The sequence below is a fragment of the Ascoidea rubescens genome (assembly GCF_001661345.1).
Source record: "Ascoidea rubescens DSM 1968 unplaced genomic scaffold ASCRUscaffold_1, whole genome shotgun sequence".
Classification (NCBI taxonomy): domain Eukaryota; kingdom Fungi; phylum Ascomycota; class Saccharomycetes; order Ascoideales; family Ascoideaceae; genus Ascoidea; species Ascoidea rubescens.
Genome location: NW_017962913.1, coordinates 3,298,044 through 3,317,704, shown reverse-complemented (window position 1 = coordinate 3,317,704; position 19,661 = coordinate 3,298,044). Strand labels below are relative to the sequence as shown.

The 19,661-nt window shown below is 33.5% G+C and overlaps 10 protein-coding genes across 10 annotated transcripts; 6 read left to right on the top strand and 4 right to left on the bottom strand.

Moving 5' to 3' along the window:
• Nucleotides 1–78: 78 nt before the first annotated feature.
• RPA34 (DNA-directed RNA polymerase I subunit RPA34) lies at nt 79–960 on the bottom strand (the record flags this gene model as incomplete). The annotated part of the gene is made up of 1 exon (XM_020191329.1): nt 79–960. One exon carries the CDS (start codon nt 958–960, stop codon nt 79–81), a length of 882 nt encoding a protein of 293 aa, XP_020050871.1.
• A 2,515-nt stretch (nt 961–3,475) lies between these two features.
• Nucleotides 3,476–4,129, bottom strand: ARL3 (Arf family GTPase ARL3; the record flags this gene model as incomplete). The annotated part of the gene is made up of 1 exon (XM_020191540.1): nt 3,476–4,129. One exon carries the CDS (start codon nt 4,127–4,129, stop codon nt 3,476–3,478), a length of 654 nt encoding a protein of 217 aa, XP_020050870.1.
• A 467-nt stretch (nt 4,130–4,596) lies between these two features.
• Nucleotides 4,597–6,282, top strand: ASCRUDRAFT_24225 (type II protein arginine methyltransferase; the record flags this gene model as incomplete). The annotated part of the gene is made up of 3 exons (XM_020189838.1): nt 4,597–4,740; nt 4,816–5,898; nt 6,040–6,282. Coding segments are annotated over 3 exons (1,470 nt in total), but the record flags the coding sequence as incomplete, so codon positions are not given.
• Nucleotides 6,283–6,652: 370 nt separating this feature from the next.
• Nucleotides 6,653–8,789, top strand: HEM14 (oxygen-dependent protoporphyrinogen oxidase). Its single transcript, XM_020192580.1, has one exon. The coding sequence runs from the start codon at nt 6,795–6,797 to the stop codon at nt 8,697–8,699; it is 1,905 nt and encodes a 634-aa protein (XP_020050868.1). The 5' UTR covers nt 6,653–6,794; the 3' UTR covers nt 8,700–8,789.
• A 202-nt stretch (nt 8,790–8,991) lies between these two features.
• Nucleotides 8,992–10,560, top strand: ASCRUDRAFT_74160 (uncharacterized protein). The gene has a single exon (XM_020192579.1). It carries the CDS (start codon nt 9,439–9,441, stop codon nt 10,144–10,146), a length of 708 nt encoding a protein of 235 aa, XP_020050867.1. The 5' UTR covers nt 8,992–9,438; the 3' UTR covers nt 10,147–10,560.
• A 1,161-nt stretch (nt 10,561–11,721) lies between these two features.
• ASCRUDRAFT_29895 (complex I NDUFA5 subunit family protein) lies at nt 11,722–12,141 on the bottom strand (the record flags this gene model as incomplete). The annotated part of the gene is made up of 1 exon (XM_020190149.1): nt 11,722–12,141. The coding sequence occupies one exon, from the start codon at nt 12,139–12,141 to the stop codon at nt 11,722–11,724; it is 420 nt and encodes a 139-aa protein (XP_020050866.1).
• Nucleotides 12,142–13,023: 882 nt separating this feature from the next.
• On the bottom strand, nt 13,024–14,210 carry HYM1 (Hym1p; the record flags this gene model as incomplete). The annotated part of the gene is made up of 1 exon (XM_020191142.1): nt 13,024–14,210. The coding sequence occupies exon 1, from the start codon at nt 14,050–14,052 to the stop codon at nt 13,024–13,026; it is 1,029 nt and encodes a 342-aa protein (XP_020050865.1). The 5' UTR covers nt 14,053–14,210.
• A 281-nt stretch (nt 14,211–14,491) lies between these two features.
• Nucleotides 14,492–15,708, top strand: ASCRUDRAFT_74158 (uncharacterized protein; the record flags this gene model as incomplete). The annotated part of the gene is made up of 1 exon (XM_020192578.1): nt 14,492–15,708. A coding segment is annotated over exon 1 (859 nt), but the record flags the coding sequence as incomplete, so codon positions are not given.
• Nucleotides 15,709–17,789: 2,081 nt separating this feature from the next.
• On the top strand, nt 17,790–18,307 carry ASCRUDRAFT_106312 (uncharacterized protein). Its single transcript, XM_020188654.1, has one exon. The coding sequence runs from the start codon at nt 17,887–17,889 to the stop codon at nt 18,175–18,177; it is 291 nt and encodes a 96-aa protein (XP_020050863.1). The 5' UTR covers nt 17,790–17,886; the 3' UTR covers nt 18,178–18,307.
• A 147-nt stretch (nt 18,308–18,454) lies between these two features.
• ASCRUDRAFT_21496 (SUR7/PalI family protein) lies at nt 18,455–19,018 on the top strand (the record flags this gene model as incomplete). Its single annotated transcript, XM_020189693.1, has 1 exon — nt 18,455–19,018. A coding segment is annotated over one exon (564 nt), but the record flags the coding sequence as incomplete, so codon positions are not given.
• Nucleotides 19,019–19,661: the final 643 nt, after the last annotated feature.

Genomic DNA, 19,661 nt, shown 5'->3' with positions numbered 1-19,661 from the left:
TTTATGTTTTTACAAGTATTATAAAATAATGAAAAATATCTCTATTAAAGCACAACTGTAGATTATCAACTTATTTACCTATTGAGTTATTAGTTCCTTCTTGATTTTTCTGTTTTCTTTTTTGATCTTTTTTTCCTTCTTAACTTTTCCTTCTTTTTTTGATTTTTTGTCTTTCTTATCTTTCTTTTCTTTTTTTTCTTTTTTAATTTTCCTATCCTTTTTGTCCTTTTTATCCTTCTTAAAATTTATTTGATTTTCGGGGAAGATGCTTGAATCAGCCATCACTATATCTGAATTTATATAATTTTCAATATCCTTGTCAAGATCATAAGGTTCATTTTCATTTTCGTTCTCAGAAGCGTCGTCATAATCAACTTGATTTTCTGCATTTTTGGGGACTAAGTCATCATAATTTATAAATTCAGTGCTTTCTTTATAATCATGCAAACCGTAGCCAGATGGAAAATTTCTCATGTTAATATTCTTGATTTTTTTAACATCCTTTCTTGGTTTTATTACTTTATCGTAATTGATTTCGGGAATTGGAACACTCTCCGAAATTGTAAAGAACTTATTAATTTCCAAGTCAGATTGTATTTTCAATGTATTATCTGAACTAGCTGGTAACAAAATTCGATATTTCAAGGAACTTGTAAATGGTTCAGCAGTTGAATTGAATGAATTTTCTTTCAATTTGTAAGATTTATCATTAAAATCTAAAACTGAAGCCTGTTTACCAAAATTTACTGGCAATTTTTTGATGGTTTTAAAAGAAAAATTTTTTGGAGTTTTAATTAGCCATATCTGTTTGTCTTTCAAGTGTGAAGGACTGATTGAATTGAAGTTTTTAACCTGAACATAATTTGTTGGAGGATGAAAAACATATTGATCGTTGTTGTCCAATTCAGAATCTGAATCTCCTATATACTCCTGAGATTTCAAAGTTTTTGATGCGACCATGGAAGTAAAATATGTTGTGTATTAGTGTTGAACAGCTGTGAAAATCAATTTCCTGTGGAAAGTGCTGCTTGAATCGATTTGAGTTGAAATTTTTGATTTTAGACACTGATTTTTCAGCATCAAAATAAAGCACGTGACTGAAAATTTAGTTTGAGAACTTGTTGCGATAATATGCATAGCCTACCGCAAAGTACATATACAAAAAACCTTTTTATTGCTTTCTCCAGTAATAAAAACTTCTTCAATTAAATCCATAAAAGGCGTATTTATAATTCAACAAATTAGATTGTAAGAGCTTCTTGTGCTGAGAGATTATCAGCTATGCTTACTACAGAAACTCATATATGTTAGGTGTATATACTACAAAATTGTGTGCAGTCCCTTGAAATAAACATTGAATAGCTTTTATTGTTCCATGAACCAACCCTTTCCTACTTTAGAATAAGTTAAAAACAATTCAGTATAGTCCTTTAGAAAAAACTAAAATCTCTCCCAATCCACCATGTACTTGATTATTAAATTACTTTAAAAAAATTTTCAAAGAATAGAGGAGAGTTATCAATAAATCGGTGAGTTGCCAAAGCCAACACTGGCTCGCCAATATACTCGCATACGACGTCCTGACAGTAATTGCAGATTTCTACTATAATTGCTAACTGATTGGATATAAATAGATCTGGATTGGAACTGACATTTCTTGTAGGTATTACCAATAACTACAAGGCTGTTGCCTTAATGTTAGCGCTTTCATGCCATTTCAAACTCATATATGATGGATCCTTTTGACCTCTGATTTTCACCAATGCATCAAGAGGAACGTCGATGATTTTGTCTAATTTATAATCTGAAATACCAAACATCTGGTGCCAAATAGGGCCTCTGTATAAATACAAATTCCAGTGATCACTGGCATGGGGTTGAGGGTTATAATAGTTTTTGAAAAGATCAATTGAGTAGGGGACTTCGATTATTAGATTTACCAATGATTTATTAGTGTCTCGAGAAAAGCTTTTACCTGGGATTGAGGGTCAGCTCTGAAATCTTACTATTAGTTCCAACGAACACAACAAAAACTTTGAATTCAAGCCCGATATTTCGTAATCAGAATTTGAAGTCTGTAAATAAATTAATAGATGGTGAGTGGTTTAAGTTTTCAGCCCAGTTTTCAACCAACACACTGCATTTATCAATCGCAATCAAAATGTCAACAACATCTTCCCAGTTTTGAACAGGCAGCATATTGATAATATAGCCACAAATTATGAAATTCACTTTTGTAATATTAGATAAATCTAAATATCAAGCCTATAACAAAAGAAGATTGAATTTTTGAAAAGAGGAAGAGTTTCCATCAACCACCTCGTTTTTTCAGTCATCGAGACATTGATGATAGCCGCACAAGGAAGAACTAGAAATTTATAGACATAATATATATCAGCATAATTATCCAGGGTTGCTTTTGTGTTTTGGATTTCTTCTGGAGTAGAATTTATTAATTTCAAAGGCTTCAACTCACTGTGGAAGGCAGTCTCTAATTAAAAGAAAGATATTTATGTCTTGTGGTTGAAACACTCTCTTATGGCTTCACATACTATTATCGCATGTTCGACATTGAAAATTGTGATCATTATGATAGCTTTTATGGAGGTGTAATGGATTATTGGAATGTGCAAAATGTATCAGCAGTTGATATTAATTTTTGGTTTCACAGCAATCGTTCAGACCGCAAAAATAACGTCCATCAAAGGTTGATACTTTTCCCAAGTGCATCATTGTCTTTTAGTTGATGTTGTTTTTGGCATTCCACAAATGAAAACCATGGCTCACTTAATCAACAGACATAAGTTCTTGCAGTTATATAGGTTTAACATTATTGGATGCTTAGTCGATTTCTGATTTCAACTATTTTGCATTGCTGAAAAACTGCCGCATTTCACTATCATACCAAAGACACAATTCCAGCTCATGTTGCAAAACCTGTTTTAAATTCTTCTTAGGTTGAAAATGAATTGAGCAACTTGGAAAATCAATAAATTGGCACAATTTAATACGGCATTTATGGACAACACAAAGAAAGTTTGGAGCACATATCACGTGTAACTGTGATTTTCGAGGTAGTTTGATAGTAGATGCTACCGGAAGTATGTTTGAAGTCACGCGCTCAGAACCGAAATGGAGAATTTATTGTAATGTGAACGTATTTTAATATATTGTTTAACACTAATTTCTTATAAAATTGATATTAAATTTTCGCATTTCTCTAAGCTTCCTTCTTGGAATCTGATTTTGTCTTGATTGTATTTGTATTGATTATGATTATTATTATGTTTATGTTTCATTTCATTTTTGATTATTTATTCAGTTTCCAGCTAACGAATTAATTTTTATTAGCTATTAATTTGATATCTTCATCGACTTTGGGTTATCAATTTAGTGTTTGATTAATGAGTTAATTGTTTTTTAGTTCTGAATAGACACCCAATAGTTCTAATGTTCTTTTCTAGAGTGTCTTTGATTATTTATACTTCGGAGGTCTATTTGACTTATTTCTTGCTAATCTGATTAGCAACCAATCAGCAGCATCTTGAACTCCATCGCCAGTTAGAGCACTAATGGGCAAGACTCTTGAGTCTCTGGCACCCAAGTGTTCTGCAATTCTGTTAAAAATCTCTTTTATATCTTCAACCTCCAAATGTTCAGGCCTGTCCTGTTTATTTGCCAACATTAATATTGGAATACTTTTATCAATATAATGGTCCGTTTCACCTACACTTTGGAATTGAGACTCATCTGGATCTAGTATTTTTAATAACTCCCTTTGGCACTCTTCTATTCTATCTCTATCGCAACTATCAACGACAAATATAATTCCATGAGCCAATTCAAAGTAATTTGCCCACATCGACCTTAGCTCGGTTTGACCACCTACATCCCAGAATTTAAGAATTGTGTCTTTCGATGCTTTTATATAGCCTACATTTTGTCCAACAGTGGGTAATATTCTTTCATTGGGTATTATTTTCACCTTTTCTTTATTGATTTTGGAGTAGATCTCCTTCAACTTTTCCAAGAATGTCGTCTTTCCTGCGTTATCCAACCCCAATATCAAAATTGAGTATTCCTTTTTCTTGTTGTACGAATCATACAACCCTCTGAACAAATGAAACATCTCTATACCAATAACACTTAAATCAAAAAAGAACCAAGAAAACCAACACAATCAAGTAAACAGAAAGAGCATTAAATGCCTTGAATTTGCAATCGATCTACCTGTCCACTATTCTCTTAAGCCATGTCTTTTCTCACCCATCACAAGTTTTAGCAAATAAAAAATTGCGTTCAGATCAGACGGAAACAGGAAAGAGAAAACAGGAAAAAAAGGCTCCCACACAAAAATTATCACCAATCCTTCCAGTATTTTCACCCATTAAGAGCCTGTCCAATAGCTCTATACCACTCTTGTAGCTAGCGAAAAGTCTCCAATCCTGAAGAATGTCCTTATTTGTTCAACTTCCTTCAAGGACATTGTCTTCTAACCCAAAAAACTCTTTATATATCTTCAAGTCTTGTTTGCAATTCAAGAACAACATATCAAGTTCTGCACATCTTTTAAAAGACATTGGTGAGAACTTCATAAAAAACAACTTTATCCATGAGTATTCGATATCACCAACTACTTTTTCTTATCAATTGCCAAATAAAAACTCAAATCTTGATGATATAACAATAGCACCAAATCCCTTATCGTATTTATTCGATAACACTGGAACTGAAACATCTGTGACAAACTACTTGAACAACGAGCCAAATTTTGAAAAATATCCCTTATATGATTTCAATTTGTTATTTAAAAAGTATTCCAACCAGTTGTTTATCAATAAATTGAATTTGGACGTGAAAAATAGAAAGATAACATCTGTCAGACCTAGAAATCTAAAATTAACCTCCAAAAGTTTCATTGATGATAGTTTGTATAATCCAAATTACGGTTATTTCAATAATAATGATGTTGAAATTTTTCATTTAGACAAGCCCTTTGATTATGCAGAATTGAAAGACATTGATGAGTTTTTGGATACTTGGGAAAAAAAATACGACAAATACTCCTCAACAAATAGAAACAATCTACAACTATGGCATACACCAACTGAGTTGTTTCAACCGTATTATGGCGAAGCCATTGCCAGATATTTATTAGTCAACTACAAATTATCCTATTATCCTTATCACGATTTGATAATCTATGAAATGGGAGGTGGTAATGGTACTTTAATGTTGAACATTCTTGATTATATCAAAAGAGTCGACCCTGAAGTATACGAAAGAACTCAATACAAAATTATTGAAATTTCTTCAAAGTTGGCAAATAAACAAAGAAGCCAGTTCGTTGAGCAATTGTTAAAGTTAAAAAGTTTCAATGAACACAACTCGAAAATTCAAATCATAAACAAGTCGATATTTGATTGGGATAAAAGAGTAGGAGACCCATGTTACTTTCTTGCTTTAGAGGTGTTTGATAATTTTGCTCATGATATTATTCGGTACAACAATCTAACTGGACAGCCGTATCAAGGGTATGTTGTAACTGATGAAAATGGTGATTTCCATGAATATTTCAATCCAGAACTCGATTACTATTGCGATTTGTTTTTAAGATTAAGAGAAAATGGAGAATATCCTCAAATAAATAAGAAAAAAAGAAGTTTCAAAAATTCTCTAAGACCTGCACACCCTTTAGATGAGTTCAAATTCAAAAAGTTATTCATGAACCAAGTTTTTCCTTTTAGGAACCAATTGAGTTATTGCTCTGAATTCATACCTACAAGATTGTTGGAATTTTTTTTCATATTGAAAAACTTTTTTCCCAACCACTCATTATTGTCCTCGGATTTCAATTATTTGCCAAACTCTATCCCCAGTTCTTACAATGGCCCGGTGGTGCAGACATTTTATTCCAAAACTGAAACATTTATCAATAAAGATGGAAAAATTGAAGTTAAAAATGAAGATAAAGAAAAAATTGTCGAGTATAAAGACGGAAAAAACAATGTTAAACAACTTAAACTTCAATTCAAAAAGAAAAGAAGTTATCATGATCAAGTCATCACTGCAAACACTTATATGGTAAACCAGGGGTATTTTGATATTATGTTTCCAACCGACTTTCCATTGATAAGTGATTTGTACAGACAAATCAACGGAAAAGTTGGAAAGATTGAATCTCACGAAGAATTTTTGACTAGGTGGAGTGATTTAGAGAGAACCACCACCAAAACAGGTGAAAATCCAATGACTGAGTTCTATAAAAACGTTTCGTTCTTCTACACCTGAAAAAGATGAGCCAAATGATGATTACATGTTGATATTCCATCTCTCATTCCCTTTTGTTTCTTGCTTGCGTCTATGTTTTTGTAAATAATTTCAGTAGATAAATACAATTGAGCTGCCCAAATCTGTAATCCATTGAAAATGCCACTTTGCCCCCAGTTTTACCTCCAGTTCTACCCTCAGTTCTGCCTGGATTTGCTGTCGAGTTCCTCAGAATCACCGAAACAAGCGATAACTGCCCCAGAGTCTGATCTCTTCAGAGCCTCGTTAGGGTGGGTGTGGGATGTCTTGTTCAGCCAATACAGCTCTGGAGAAACTGGATTACAAAGAAACTCAGAAAATCAGCAAACAAATCAGTGCAAGCTTGGAGATGAACTGGAAGAACTGCCATTTTGCGAGAGGATGCTATTTTGGCTACTGTTATTCAAACTCATAAACCGTAAATATTCAATACTCAATACTCAAATCCATCCTGTGCATACACTGAGCTTTTTTTCACAAATATAATGAAGGCTTCGTTACTACTTTTCAAAGCATTGGCAAAAAATGAAAATATAGCAGTGGTTGGAGGAGGTATCTCGGGATTATCGTATGCCTATTTTTTGACCAAACTACGACCAGACTTGACAGTGACAGTCTTCGAGGAATCAAATAAAACTGGAGGCTATATATACTCCCCAATTGGGTACAAGAAAGAGCTACCTCTCAAGCACAATCTAAATGGTGCTGTTGAAGAAAATTTCGAGAAAATTTTATTTGAAAAAGGACCAAGAACTTTGAGAGGGAAATCAGATGGAACATTGATTATATTGGACCTATTGCATCGATTCAAATTAACTGATCAAGTCTACGCGATCCCCAAAGACTCAATTGCCAACAAGAAATATCTACTTTCTAACGGCAATAAACTTATTGAGGTTCCAAACTCGTTTCTTCGCAATCCCATTGTTTTGTTAAAATTTTTAATGTCGCCAGTGTTTCAGTTTCGAAAAGCAATGGTTAATTTAATTTGCGAAGTATTTCGAAGAAAGAAAGGCTGGAGTGACAGCAAGATGGACGAGTCGGTTGAATCATTTTTAAATCGAAGACTTGGTAAAGAATTATCCAATATTGCTAGTGCAGTTTATCATGGGATATTTGCAGGAGACATTGGAAAATTGTCTATTAAATCGCTAATGCCGGGGATGTATCAAATAGAAAAACATGGCAATTCACTAGTTGGGATTACTTTACTCAATACCAAAAGAAATTTACTAAGTATCTTTATAAGTGAGCAAGAAAAACGAGTTGCTAAACAAAAGAGAAATGACAACTTATTATCAAAGGACATCAAAAAATATGAAAAGTTTTTTTTCAACAAAGATCTAAATCTAAGTAAATTATCAGTTTTATTGAAGAGTATTCCGATGATATCGTTCAAAAATGGATTACAATCGCTAACAACAGCGTTGGGTGAAAACTTTAGCCTCTCGAATTCAGGAAAAAATAGAATTTTAACAGAAAATGGGATCACCCAGATTGATATCAGTGAGGAGCGTAACAAAATTATTGTGAATAACCAATATGAATTTGATTATCTTAAGAGTACATTAAACTCTCCAAAATTAGTGAAAATCTTGGAAAATAGTACGGAAAATCTTGAAAAGAATGGCAAAATTAGAAATTTAATTGAGCTCATGAAAAGAATCAATTACGTGACAGTTTGCGTGGGTAATATTTACGTTCCCAGACAGGATTTATTAAAGAGTAATCATGGATTTGGATATTTGATCCCTAAAAACTATGAAAAACAAACCAATAATAAAGAAAAGCTCTTAGGAGTAATATTCGATTCAGATATAGAAAAATCACGAAAATTACTTTTCAATGAGCAAATAAGCAGGAAATTAACAAACGAAGAATTACCAAATAAGGATAAAATCGATAAAAGTGCAAACAATAAATTGTTTTACACAGATGTGAAATTTCCTGAATTGGAACTAGATTTTAATAAAGAGCAGTTGGATTATACTAAAATCACAGCCATAATGGGAGGACACTATTGGTCGCCTAGTAGTAATAACCAAGATGTTGATAAATACGATAACGAGGAGAATGTTCCATCCAAGTCCATTGCACTCAAAATGATTAAGCTGGCTGTTTCCAAGCAGTTGAATATCGAGTTGGATGACATTAAAGAAAAGCTCATTGAACTAGAGATCGTCAAAAACGCCATTCCTCAGTATGAAGTTGGATTTATAGAATTAAGGGAGGAGATTCACCAAAAGGTCTGCGAGATCTACAAGGACAAGGTCAAGCTAGGAGGGATGAGCTTTTCCAATGGGATTGGAGTGCCAGACTGTGTTCTAAATGGATTTACAGAAGCATTGGCAGATTCAGGGATAGAAGAGAAGGAGGAGCCAGACAAGTAGGAAAAAAACAGCTTCTGCGATGGCTCTGCTGCCAGAAGAATCAATAAAGGGTATATACTTGATGATACTCATCCAGCCAGAAGAGAATAAGTGCATTTCTTTCTCCACGTTCCAGATGATTGTGCTTCCTGTGCTGCTACGACGGACCCAAGGCTGCCGTAGTCCGTAGAGCCAGGTCCGTAGAGCCGTGAACGGCAGAATGAGACCCGCTTCGATTGGCGTTCGTGAGTGGCTGATTCCGAGTGCGGAGGCATCCAGCCGCGGATTGCCCCTGCTCAGCATCAAAGGAACGCCAGCCAAAAGGCGGCTGCCGTGAGTATATCTGGGACCTTGAGGCATGGAAATCCGCACCGCGTCCGTAGGCCCGCTGCGGATGATTTCAGCACTGGACGGAACACGGCTCCACGTGAACTGGGACTTCGAAAGAAATAAATAGAGTGCAGGCACAAAATATTTCGTTTCACTCTTTTTTTCTGCTTCTTTCTCAGAAAAACACTGTTTATGAAAGCTCCCCCAATTGACCTTATTTCGTTCTTACCGAGCTTGTATTTGGTTTCCACTTTCTAGTTCTCTTTCTGTTCACTATCTCAAACACCAACACCTTCTCTGGAATTCTCTAATCAGCTTTACTTTTCACCTTAAAATCCTTTCCAGCATCTCATTTACGTCGACCGTTGCCTCAGCGTTAACTTTCTGCCCTTCACACTAACTTTGGTTCTTAACTCTGGCTTCCTCCACAATGTACTATCCCTCCACCGCTACATGTTCAGGCTACTATGCTACTCCAATTCTAAATGACTTTTCCTATGAAAAATCCTACCTGGACAATGCTGTCGCTCACAGCTTTCAAAACGTTGACGCGAACCTAAATCCTAGAGAGAAACATCGCTACAACTTTGGTTTCACTCAAAACCTTTCAACTGCAAAAAGAAAAAGCGACAATAGCGATGAAGAAACTGATTTTCCTGTCGCGATGCACACCAAGTTGAGAAAGATCTCAAGGCCTCTTGGTCTCACCACCCAAACCAATTCAAACGACTGGCCTGTTTATCAACATCCTTATGGTGGAACCATACAATACACCTCCTTTGGTAACGTTAGAACCCAGTTTGATCCACAAAACAACCTTGAAATCAGCAGTTTTGATAATGAAACTGATTTAAACACTTTCTCAACTGCTGCTGGCCCTCAACCTGCTTCTCACTCTCCATTATTATCAAATTCAAATTCAGTCCCAACTCCAAAATTTGGCTTGTTGACTCCAAAATCCTCAAGATTAAGTTTAAACAACAGCGATTTCAACTCTCCTTCAAATGAAGTTGAGTCTTACTTACTTGATGGTTATAGATTAAATGGCCAACAATCAAATGCTCAAAGAAATAATTTTGCTACTTCTACCTTGAATAACCATATCTCTAATGAAGACCACGATCAAGAAATGCATTAATTTATTTTTCTGGAACAAAAACAATTCGATGACTATATTAAAAGTATGATTTTTTGTATATTAATATTAATTTATATGATAAAACCTGTGTTTAAGTTTACTTTTGATTTAATTTTTTTACAAAAAAAAAAAAGAAAAAAGGTTAGAAGACCTTTTATATTGATGTTTATTTTTATTTTTTTAGAATAATCCTTTCTATATTTCTTATATTTCTTATATTTTTCCCATTTTTTATGTTTTTAATATCTTCTAAATTTTTTTATTCCTTAAATTTTCTCATTTCTTTATTTCTCTGTTTCTGTTGGTTTTTTTCTCCATTTTTTATTTCCTTTACTTCTTGATTTATTTCTACCCAATTTATTAATTTTACTTTTTTCTAAAGTTTGTGGGTTTATGTTTGATTATTTATATGTTCAGCTGTATTAAAAATGTAATTAATTTTTCTCATTTATCTTTTCTTTTCTTTTATATTTATTTATATTTATATTTATATTTATATTTATATTTATATTTATATTTATATTTATATTTATATTTATATATCTTTATCTTTATATATCTTTATCTTTATCTTTATCTTTATCTTTATCTTTATCTTTATCTTTATCTTTATATGTCTTTTTATTGTTATTTATTAACTATCCACTCTCTATCTAAAAAACTTCTTATTGTTAAACTTTTGTTAAGCTACTTTTGTCTTTACTGTTGTAGATACTGGTTCTCTAGAGATTTAACAATTACTCTTCCTTCTGCAATCACATCTAAATATATAAATCAAACCTATTTCTTAGCTCCCAAATCAGATTGTTATGTTCAAGAGTTGTTCTACCAACTAATAACATACAATACTTAAAAATGAAGATTCTTCAGTACAATTTAGTTGATACTTCAGGAGCTTCCACTAATCTATGAATGATACCCCAGAAATATCAGACCAGTTGTTGAATCCATAGTCTCAGCTGCGTTAGCTCTACATATTACAGTTTCTTTTCATCAACGACCTCTTCAGCTGCAATTGAAGGACAATGCCAACATACTTTGATGACATGATGGTGTATTGTTACTAAGTCTACAAACCCAACCCACTACAAGACACTTGTAGTGACAATTTCTCAAAAAGACAGTTCTTATTCAACAGATAAACCAGTCTTCAGTCTTCAGATCCAGTTCTTGATAGCATTAAGATCAAATCAATCGATATCAGTCCTCCATAATAAACATACATTCTGAAGACTAAATAGAAAGCACTCTTATAACTAGGCAAGACAGACTCAGAAGTATAGCCCTGTTTCTATTTGACATAATCTTTTATTTCAAAATCATTAACTTAAATAAGAATATATATAGTTGTAGGCAAAGTAAAAAGCTGAATTATAAATATAAAGGAAGGATAAAAAGACAAACCCCCCAATCAAAATAAACTGGAAGAGAAACTGAAGATAAATAAATAAATAAAAATGAAAAAGACTAAGATTTCAAGTTTATTCTCTTGATAAAACTAGTGATAATTTATTATTTATTTTTGAAATATAACATAATACACAATCATGTTTCGATTAATGTTTAATAAATTACTTATATTTCTTTGCCAAAATATGTCCATTGATCAGGCAATGGTTTTTCTTGCAACTCTTCCCAACATTTTTCTTTAGCTAGCAATTGTGCTAATTCAAACTCATTGGCAGCGTTAATTACTAGTTCTTCGATTAAACCATCGTTAATTTGAGTTTCAATTTTCTCAACTATTTCATTTCCTTCAACAATCTCCAATCTTTTCTTGGTGAAATTTTCAGTGGATTGTCTGTAAACTGAGTTTTTAGGAAAGTTTTCCTTTAAATAATCTAATGTAAACTTATAAATTGAAATTAAAGCAGGTCTTGGGTCAGGGTGGGATTGAAGACCAGCCAAACCAGTTGGATAACCTTTGTGTGTAGCATTTTGAACGAGAACATTTGGAATTCTAGCTGCTTGTCTTAACACTGGGAAGAATCTCATTTTGAAATAATGGAGGGAAAAAAGGGAAGAGGAGAGGAAGTAATTTTAAAATTTAAGAACTCTGCCAAATACTCAGTATAAAAGTTCGTTGAGATCAAAAACCTGTTTCTGATATATTAAGGATAGATAAAGGAAATGCTGAAGTGAGTTGAAAAATGAATTATATTTACTAATTTGCAGCGTCTGATTGGCGGAAAAAGGTATCTGGAATCTTAAAAGATTGCCTAATAGAGTATGAGAGGTGGATATTTTTTTTATTAAAACAGGAAAACTCCAGTAAAAAAAATCTCTTTTGGCGATACAATAGCGAGTTTTTTTGTTTTTTTTTAATAATAATAAATAAAAATAATAGTATAGTTTCTACATTTATTTTTGTTTTATTTTCCTATATTGTCAAGAAGTTGAGCCCTAATTAAGTATAATGTTTTAGTGAAAGTGAGAGTTATATGTGGTATAAAATCCTAAATAAAGAATAAAAAAGCCTTGAGTAGATAATTTTTTTTGTGCGTCAAAAACCAGAGATAAGAAATAGAAAATAAGAAAAAAGAGTGAGAAAAAAGAATGAGAAAAAACAGTGAGAAAAAGAAGAGAAAAATAATGAGGAGTAAATAATAAGCTTTAAAGAGCAAAGAGTGAAAACCGAAAAGATATAAAAAGAATTGATGAAAATTTGCAAGTAATCAATTATAATAAATAGGCACCAGTAGACAGTAGACAGTAGACAGTAAACAGTAGACAGTAGGTAGTAGATAGTAGATAGTAAAGGGAACAAATAAAAAGTGAATGATAAAAAGGAGGAAAAAAAGAATGCAATCATTTGTAGATAAGTGATTAGATAAATGTTAAAATTGAGATGGAGATAGAGATAGAGATGAATAAAATTTAATTAACTCTATAGGGTTGAATTGGAATAATTCTTGGTAAACCAAGTATTTGTTGCAAAACAAATTCTTTCTCATCAAGTAAAGTTTTATTATTTTCTCTTCTATCATCGATATTAAAGTTTTGGAAAAAAGTTATTAATTTTTCTCTATTTTTAATCAAGATATCATTAACAGGTTTTGATTTTCTTGGATTGGCGACAAATACTTTAAAGACGTTAAAAGCTTCAAGTTGAATATTTTTAGAGCGATCACTTAATAGAGTCATGATTAACTTTAAATTTTCGGGATAGCTGACGAAGGTTGTCATTAGTAGGTTATTTGATCTTTCTAATATTAAATCGGATAGTAATTTAATTGATTGTCTTTTTGTGACGTAGTTGCCGTTGATTAATAGGTTATTTATGTTTTTGATGAATTGGAACAAGTTGTTAGAATTGGCGAAAAAATGAGATACCAAGTTTTTATGAACAGATAATAAATCGGTCAAAGTGCTGAAAGAATCAGTTGCAATTTCAAAAGCCGAATTTTTAACGTATTCAAAATAGTTCCAGAAAGTTTGATTGTCAATTAGCAAGTATCTTGCTAAGGGTTCATATTTAATGCATTCTCTAATGATTTGACCAGCAAATAAAGAGGATTCTGGAATTTCAGGAGATTTGTATAATAGTTGGAGTATTTTTTTCTTATTCAAGAGATGATCAATAGTTGGGGGTCGTCGCAATAGGGTGATGAATAGTATGGTAACATCCTTTCTCGAATCAAATTCCAAATTGGAGATGTTTGATACAAGTAAATACAAGCAATCTGTGGAGTAAATTTCTTGGGCCAATTGATTGATTTGGTCAGGTTGAGGAATGTTTTCGTCGTCACCATGCAATATGATTTTGATTTGATTCAAGTATCTTGTGCATTCTTCCTGAGCTTTTTTTCGATCAGAGGGAGTATTGTCTAGCTTTGCAATTTGGTCATTGAGAATTTTGATCAATTCAGATGGAGTCTTGGGGTTTCGCTTGAATAAAAAGGCCATGGCAGCAGGAGGGAGAGTGCAAACAGAACTAGATCACAGGAAAGAATGAGAGGAGCAGTCAATTAGCACACCAAAGGAACAATCAAAGATCTGAGATCAAAGATTGAAAAATCAATCCAAAGTGAGAAAATTGCAGCAACCACAGCTTCACAGGCTGGAAAAGTAAATAAATAAAAGACAGCAGAAAACAAGCACAAATTCGCCCCAAAGCGAGGTCACGAGATCCGTCTCTGTGGACAGAGCCAGTGCTATGGACAGAGCCAGTGCTGTGGAAGAGACCGCTCGTGCGGATGCGTTCACGCCTGTGGGTTCAATGCAAAGAGCTGCAAATACCAGTGAACCATGCCCGGCAATTCCGCACCAGCACAGCGGGTCGGTATGTGCCGGGAGAGCACGCGCTCAACAAATGAAAGAGCAGCGTTGGGCTTCCTGATTGGGTCTGGGTTCTATATAAGTTCTCTCTCCATTCTTCACCAATGTTGGGAACTTTTGCTTCTCTTTGAATTGGTTTGTTCTTTTTTTCTCCTTCTCTTTTTCTTTCTTGTTCTTATGTGTTTTTACAAGCCTCTCCATCTATATTCTGCTCACGCATCTCAAACAGCTTCCACTCCTTCTTCCCCTTCCGCTCCTTCCTGCGTCTTTTATTCTCTTGTTGACGATATTTTGCCTGCCACCATGCTCACTCCTAGATCCTCCCTAGACAAGAAGAGACCCTCCGTCGAGCTTCCCACTTATAACCACTCTGCTCAAAGCTCCAATTTGAAAGAGCAATTTGATGACTACAAAGAGAAATACATGTCTCAAGAATCCATCGTCTCCTCCAGTGATGAGAAATCATTCAAACTTAAGGTTTCCACGCTCATTAAAGACTCCAATGTGTTTTATTCTGATGAGAAGTTCGAATTGCCATCGCCAGTTACGCAATCCACTCACCATCGCTCATCTTCTTCTTTGTCGTCCATCCAACTATCCAAGTCTTTGAAAAAACAGTCCAATGTCGTTAAGCAAGGTGTTGTTGTTTACTTGTTTCTATTGTCTGTTTTATTCTACTTGATTTTCTCAGGCGAGACTTATATTCCTGCCACTTCATACGAACATAAATTTTTTTCATCTTCCAATGCTCTTGCCCACTCTGCTGTTGATGACATTGCCATGCCCTGTCACAATCATGACGAGTCTCACATCGACAAGACCATTATTGAGCTATCTCCTTTCAGCGATCCAAAAAAAATTAACGTCATATCCACCACCACTATTGAAGATAAACAGGTTCAAGTCAAATCCACTGACTCGAGCTCTGATTCCGAATCCAAGTCTTACAACGTCAAAACTCAAAAGCTACTAATTGATGAAGATGGTGACGGTTTGGGTGAATCTTACTATTTAATTGAGCAATATATGTTATTAGATTAAATCGACTTAGCCTCAAATTCAACTTAGTTCTAATCAATTTAATCTGGCAACGTTCTTGCTTGGTGTTTCTTATTGGTTTTTTTTATTGTTCAGATTGTGGTTCATTATCGATATTAGCGTCTAAAAATTTTTCTTTGCTCCCTTAGTTATTAGTTATTATCTAATTTGGTCTTTCGTTTCTGGTTATTTTTTCAGGCTTTTTTTGGCTATCCTATTTTTGTTTCATTTAATATTTTTTTTTTTTTTGTTTATTTGACTTCATATGATTTTATTTAAGTTTATTTTATTTTTTTGTCTTTGTTCATTTCTCGGATCTTATTGTTCTTTGTTTAAGAATTACTTGATCTTACCAAAATTACATATCTTTATCAACTATTGTTTTTTTTCTTATCTTTATTTTTTTTATTTTCAATCTTTCTACCCAAGCTTTATGCAACAAAAGTCTCTTAATGATCTATTCATTCATTCATTCATTCATTTATTCTCTATCAATCTATATCAGTACATTTGTTTCAATTGTTGAAACTAAATTAAATTAAATTAAGTTAAGTTAAGTTAAGTTAAGTTAAAATAAATCAAATCAAATCAGTCTGCAAACCCTTACTGAAGTTATTTTCAATTTGTAATTTGCCTGTAGTTTACTTGTATTTTTTAAAACATAACATTAACTTAATGCCCCACATCATACATGCCACTATTATACTCAACACCAATGTCATCTGCTACTGCTTGTAAAGAAACATAGTCATACTCTTCTCTACTGCACCTAAAGGGAAGCTGGTGTGAGGTCAATAAAACCAGTAAAACCAGTAAAACCAGAGTGAAAGTAAGCCATGTGCTCGACAATTCTGTGGATCGTAGGTCTTTTCGAGAATTGCTCCTTGTTTTATTCACACTCAACTCTCAAAAGTGTTTATCGGCCTTAGTTCTGTGAGAATTCAATCGACCTCGAATCAACAATTTGTTATGAAGTCATCAAGCTGAGTAGCACTGATCATTTTGGGTTCCTTGGGACTCACTCCGGCACTCTACTTCAAATAATATTAAAAGATTCCAAGAAACGTTGAAAATAAAACCAAAAGTAAAAGTAAAAGTAAAAGTAAAAGTAAAAGTAAAAGTAAAAGTAAAAGTAAAAGTAAAAATAAATAAAAAACAAAAATAAATAAAAAACAAAAAGTAAATATTGATAACATTCGCAAATTAGTCGTGGTTTTCGTAATACTCAACTTTTGAATCTTTTCTGTTATTTGATTTCTAATCTGAGTATTCAATTTGTACTTTTTTCTACTGATCACTGAAAACGATGATCACAGCAGGTGGTTGTTATCGCCTGAATCACTCAAGCAATTGCACCATCAGAGACCAGTATCAATAGCATTCTGGGATTTGTTTTGACACTGCCCACTATCGTTCTTTGTATCACTTTTGAGTGCTTTGATTTAACTCTATAGTTCTGTAACTCTTTACAATAATCTGGACAGAAGTATAGTTTTTTGTCTTTTCTGTCTATTAACATCAACACTGAATGACTATCCAAATCAATGACGATTCTGAAACAGTAGTGCAGATAATAAATAGAGCATGAATAGATAAGAGCCCAAATTAAGATATAAACACTTTGTTTTCTCGCTAATTTTCTTAATTTTTCTTAATTTTCTCTTTCTTTTATTCTTTCTTCAATTTTCTTTTTCAGCAGAGTATAAATATTTCAATAATGGTCACATCTAACTCAAACAAACAAATTAGCACTATTTCAGGTGCTATTACAGGAGGTGTTGCAGGAGGTGTTGCAGGTCATAGAATCTATAAGAAACATCCACATTTTGGGGCAACAGCTGGAACCATCATTGGTGGATTTATTGGTTATGAGGTTGGAAAAGGGTATAAAGAGTTTTTCAATTCAGAAGAAAAGCAAGGCTCAAAGATTAAAGGTAAAGATAAAGAAGAAGTTGACCAATCGCATTGGAAAACTTCTCAAGAGAACGAAGGAAACTAGTTTCTCGCTGGAAGTTCAAACTCTGGATCAGAATGAAATTAAAAGCCAGGATCTAAACCAATATCAATACCAATATCAATATCAATATCAGTATCAGTATCAATGTGAGCATGGATGCCAGACTAAAGAAAAAATCAATGTAATTCGTGTTCCAATTACCATCCCAGATTTTATCAATCCGATGGTCAAGAAAAAAAAATTCAAGAGAACTATCATTTTATTCTTAATTAACAATCTCAATTTATTATATGTTTTGTATGGTTATTTCAAATGGAGCTGCGAGTACTTTTTTCATTTAGCAGCTTTTGCAGTTTTATGTTTTATCTTATATCTATCTCTTTCCTCCAGTCAAGTTTTTCTTTTGTCCTTGTTGTTACTTTTTGTCGTTAGGTATACTTCATGATTGGACTTTTATTTTTATTGCCATGTCTTTTCTGTCTTATTATTTCTACGACTCTTTACTCCTTTTACTCTTTTTACTCTTTTTACTCTTTTTTTTACTCTTTTATCACTCTCTTCTCATGATTTTATTACTATTTTATTACTATTTTATTACTCTTTTTTCTCTCTCTTTCTCTTTCTCTTTCTCTTTCTCTTTCTCTTTCTCTTTCTCTCTCTCATGTATTCTCACGCTTTCTCTCTATTCTTTATTGCGCCTTTCTTATGTTGTGTTATATATCCAGTGTATCCATTCTATCCAGACCTCAAGTATATAGTGTAGTTATATTATATTATATTATATCATATTCTTTCTCTCAGCCCCAGCCTTTGCCTCCACCCAATCCAGCAAAAAACACTCCAAAAGAGCATTTCGGTGGGCGTTCTCGTTTCTACTCGCATTGCAGTTTCACTGCCCTTTTCCATTCTCTTTCCTATTTATTCGCCCATTCCCTAGCTTCCTCTGCTTCTCTTTCCTCATCTTTTGCTACACCTCTTCCTGCCATACTTGCTCCTTCTCCTTCTTGACCCTCCACAATGAAGAAGTCTCATGCCCTCTCTGTCGCCATCAGTCTCTTCCTCCTCGCTGGGGCTACCTTGATGCTCATCTTTGTCGTCATGTCTGGCTCCACCACCAGCTTTCCCATCAACAGACTCTACTGGGTCGAAGGCGACACCTCCCTCATTTCAAATGCTCCTGATGTCACCAGATGGACCTTCTGGGGAAGATGCGAAGAAATCTCCAGCAGAAACAGAAACTGCGACCATCTAGGCCCTGCATACCCCATTTCTCCTTACACCAACTTTGATACCACTGTTAATGTTCCTGAAAAATTTGTCAATGAAGAGGACACCTTTTACTATCTCTCTAGATTTGCCTTTGGTTTGTTCTGGACTGGTCTAGTTTTCACAGGCGTCTCCTTAATAACTGAAATCTTTACTTTATGCTCCCACACTTTTCAGAAAATTGAAGTCGTATTCATCTCTCTAGCTTTATTCACTACTCTAACTGCTACCTGTTTAATAACTGCCTGTGTTGTCTTGGTTAGAAATGCTTTTCATGATGCTGATTTAGATTCTGAAATTGGCTCAATAATGATTGGTCTCATCTGGGCTTCCGTTGTTTGTTTATTACTCGTTCATCTGCTCAGTTTTGGTTCTTGTTGCAGAGAATCTTACAGAAGATCTAGATCAAAGCACTTCTCAAATGATCCAGAAAAACCTGCTGTCTTCACTGTTAACGATCTCCAACATCCAAATCATTTGGCTCCCAATCCAAACAACGATAACGTCTCTTTTAATGCTGATCCTTATCCACCTTCAGCTCCTCAACCTGCTGCTCAAAAACAAAGTCGTGGTATAAATTTCTTTAAAATCAGAAGACAAAAACATGACGATGAATCAATTTGACTCTAATTTTTTTTTTTTTCTATCTGACCATGTTTTTATACCACTTAATCCTATTCTATTAAAAAATTTCATATTATCCTATTGCCTTAATTGATTGAATCCCCATCTCATGACGTTGATCCTTTTTTTTTTCTTTTCTTTAGTTTTTTTCCCCTTCTCTTTGTTTGGTGAGCTTGTTTCCTCTAATATTTTTCAATATCTTAGATTTCTTAATATTATCTTTAATCTTTACTGGCAACATCTAATTTAATTGAAAATATCAAAAAAATAATTAAAAAAAAAAAAAAAAAGATTATTCTAGGGTGTTATTCTTAGTTCTATATTTTATTTAAAGGTCAATTAAATGTAATGG